At 52.8% G+C, this 976-nt stretch overlaps 1 protein-coding gene across 1 annotated transcript in view; it reads left to right on the top strand.

The window, feature by feature from the left end:
* Positions 1-217: 217 nt before the first annotated feature.
* Positions 218-976, top strand: part of LOC106817368 (arfaptin-2-like) — a gene marked incomplete at its 5' end in the record, with an annotated part of 13,361 nt that continues 12,602 nt past the window's right edge. The window contains one exon of the mRNA XM_014822028.1: positions 218-547. Within this exon, the coding sequence (XP_014677514.1) occupies positions 218-547 (330 nt within the window). The remainder of the gene's footprint in view (positions 548-976) is intronic.

The following is a 976-nucleotide window of genomic DNA, read 5'->3' as shown; positions in this document are numbered from 1 at the left end:
TCTCAACCTTCTCCTCTTTCCCAACCTTCTCTGCTGCGGGTGTTGCAGGTGCAGCTGGCAGGCTCGCTGGAGTGTCGCCGCAGGTGTCGCCCGGCTCGAGTCCCGTTCCATCCTTTCTTAACCTTCTCTTCTATCTCAACCTTCTTTTCTTTCTTAACCTTCTCTTCTATCTCAACCTTCTCCTCTTTCCCAACCTTCTCTGCTGCGGGTGTGTCAGGGGCGGCTAGCAGACTTGCAGGATTGTCGCCGCAGGTGTCGCCCGGCTCGAGTCCCGTTCCATCCTTTCTTAACCTTCTCTTCTATCTCAACCTTCTTTTCTTTCTTAACCTTCTCTTCTATCTCAACCTTCTTCTCTTTCTCAACCTTCTCTCCGGGTGTTGCAGGTGCGGCTGGCAGGCTCGCTGGAGTGTCGCCGCAGGTGTCGCCCGGCTCGAGTCCCGTCCCGAAGCTGCTCGCCAACAACAACGTGAAGCTCGACCATCTGAAGGACTGGAGCGTGTCGGCGTTCAAGTGCACGAAGCAGATGCTGCTCGAGAAGATGGGTGAGGCTGGCTTCCTCTCTCCCACCGCCCCCTCTCTCCGGCTGTCACGCTCCCTGTGAATGGCTTCTTGGCTCCAGATAACGGGATGCTACGTGGTCCACACAAAATCCTTTCATAATCGATTTTGCAGTCGGATGTGGGTTGGTCCAACCCGTGGTTTTACCCTGACTCCTTAGTTTAGCACCAGACAATACACATCTGTTAGAGCTGACCCAAGCCACATTCTCTGTGAATTCTCCAGGTAACGTCCGGTATCTATGTTTTAGGCAAGGCTAGCAACCAATGTTTTAACATAGCTAACGACCAAGGAATCTGTAGCTAGCATCCAACGAATCTGTAGGTAATGGCCAAGGAATCCGTAGCTAACGACCACTCGCATTTCTGTTGTAGACAATGGCACACGTAAACCGCAGCTAACTAACGACCACTCGCAT

Source organism: Priapulus caudatus, unplaced genomic scaffold, assembly GCF_000485595.1.
Source record: "Priapulus caudatus unplaced genomic scaffold, Priapulus_caudatus-5.0.1 Scaffold1703, whole genome shotgun sequence".
NCBI classification, from domain to species: domain Eukaryota; kingdom Metazoa; phylum Priapulida; class Priapulimorpha; order Priapulimorphida; family Priapulidae; genus Priapulus; species Priapulus caudatus.
Note: the sequence above shows the minus strand (reverse complement) of the source record. Positions and strands in the feature narration are given on the sequence as shown.